Source organism: Monosiga brevicollis, genomic scaffold (genome assembly GCF_000002865.3).
Source record: "Monosiga brevicollis MX1 MONBRscaffold_26 genomic scaffold, whole genome shotgun sequence".
Taxonomy (NCBI): domain Eukaryota; class Choanoflagellata; order Craspedida; family Salpingoecidae; genus Monosiga; species Monosiga brevicollis.
The window spans coordinates 130,026-131,628 of NW_001865063.1; the positions used below are offsets into that span (position 1 = coordinate 130,026).

The window sequence follows — 1,603 nt, forward strand, 5'->3', positions numbered from 1 at the left end:
GTACATCTTGCTGTACCATCTTGGTGTATCATCTTGTTGTGGCATCTGTTGGTCCCAACAGATTGCTGATATCGCTTCCACCTGTCTTCAGTGTGATAGTCCATTCTCTGTCTCCACTGTGTGTGTGTGTTTCCACCTGCTATAAATGGGAGCGATCTCCCTGGATCGGTACCATTTTCCTTCTTGACCTCGGTCGTTCCACTTCCCTCCTTCTGTCTTGTTCTGTCTTGTTCCTTCGCCTTGCTTCAATCCATGTTATCGTATGCACTTCGATTGGTTGGATACCTCTGTGACAATCGCCTTGTCCACACACATTACACTGTACTGGACATATACCTTTAATACCTGATCTACTCAGGTCTCGAGAGGGCGAGGCTGGTCGACCCGGGCCTGTTTCGAACGAGCCTGATCGGTGCAGGCCTTTCTACTCAATCCTGATCGGTGCGGGCCTGATCTGTGTGGGCCTGATTGATACGGGCCTGATCTACTAAGGTCTCGAGAGGGCGACGCTGGTCGACCCGGGCCTGTTCCGAACGAGCCTGATCGGTGCGGACCTGATCTGTGTGGGCCTGATTGATACGGGCCTGATCTACTCAGGTCTCGAGAGGGCGAGGCTGGTCGACCCGGGCCTGTTCCGAACGAGCCTGATCGGTGCGGACCTGATCTGTGTGGGCCTGATTGATACGGGCCTGATCTACTCAGGTCACGAGAGGGCGAGGCTGGTCGACCCGGGCCTGTTTCGAACGAGCCTGATCGGGCGAGGCCTTATCTACTCAATCCTGATCGGTGTGGGCCTGATCTGTGTGGGCCTGATTGATACGGGCCTGATCTACTAGGGTCTCGAGAGGGCGAGGCTGGTCGACCCAGGCCTGTTTCGAACGAGCCTGATCGGGCGAGGCCTTATCTACTCAATCCTGATCAGTGCGGGCCTAATCTGTGTGGGCCTGATTGATACGGGCCTGATCTTTGCAGGTCTCGAGAGGGCGGGGCTGATCTACTCAGGTCTCGAGAGGGCGAGGCTGGTCGACCCGGGCCTGTTCCGAACGAGCCTGATCGGTGCGGACCTGATCTGTGTGGGCCTGATTGATACGGGCCTGATCTACTAGGGTCTCGAGAGGGCGAGGCTGGTCGACCCAGGCCTGTTTCGAACGAGCCTGATCGGGCGAGGCCTTATCTACTCAATCCTGATAATAAATTAGGTGTTTGAACCTCAGAGCTGAAAGCAAAGCTGTGCAACCCCGACATCAAAATCACGACGGCACGCAAAACAACACAAGAGAACAAGACATTTTCATCGGCTCCTATCATGCCGAGGAGTACAAGCGCGAAGAATCACGCACAAGGAAACAAAAATCGTACAAAACGACCAGGTATAACCAGAGATACGGCCATTTTAACCACAAGTCACACAAAAAGGGAGTCACACATATCACAACTACTAGCCATCACAGCACGAACATAAAGAACACCACGGCACGCTCACATCAAACAAGAGACAGCGTCGGGTTGAAAAGGCAACCGACCACAGAAAGAAAAGTCATCATACAAAGGACTTTACACAAACATTCAGCAAAAATACCACACAAATACAGCAAAAATGAAG

General features: G+C 53.0%; 1 protein-coding gene across 1 annotated transcript in view; it reads right to left on the reverse strand.

Moving 5' to 3' along the window:
- Positions 1 to 428: 428 nt before the first annotated feature.
- The window catches only part of MONBRDRAFT_28409 (uncharacterized protein), a gene marked incomplete at both ends in the record, with an annotated part of 4,347 nt that continues 3,172 nt past the window's right edge, over positions 429 to 1,603 (reverse strand). Inside the window, one exon of the mRNA XM_001748888.1 lies at positions 429 to 539. Within this exon, the coding sequence (XP_001748940.1) occupies positions 429 to 539 (111 nt within the window). The remainder of the gene's footprint in view (positions 540 to 1,603) is intronic.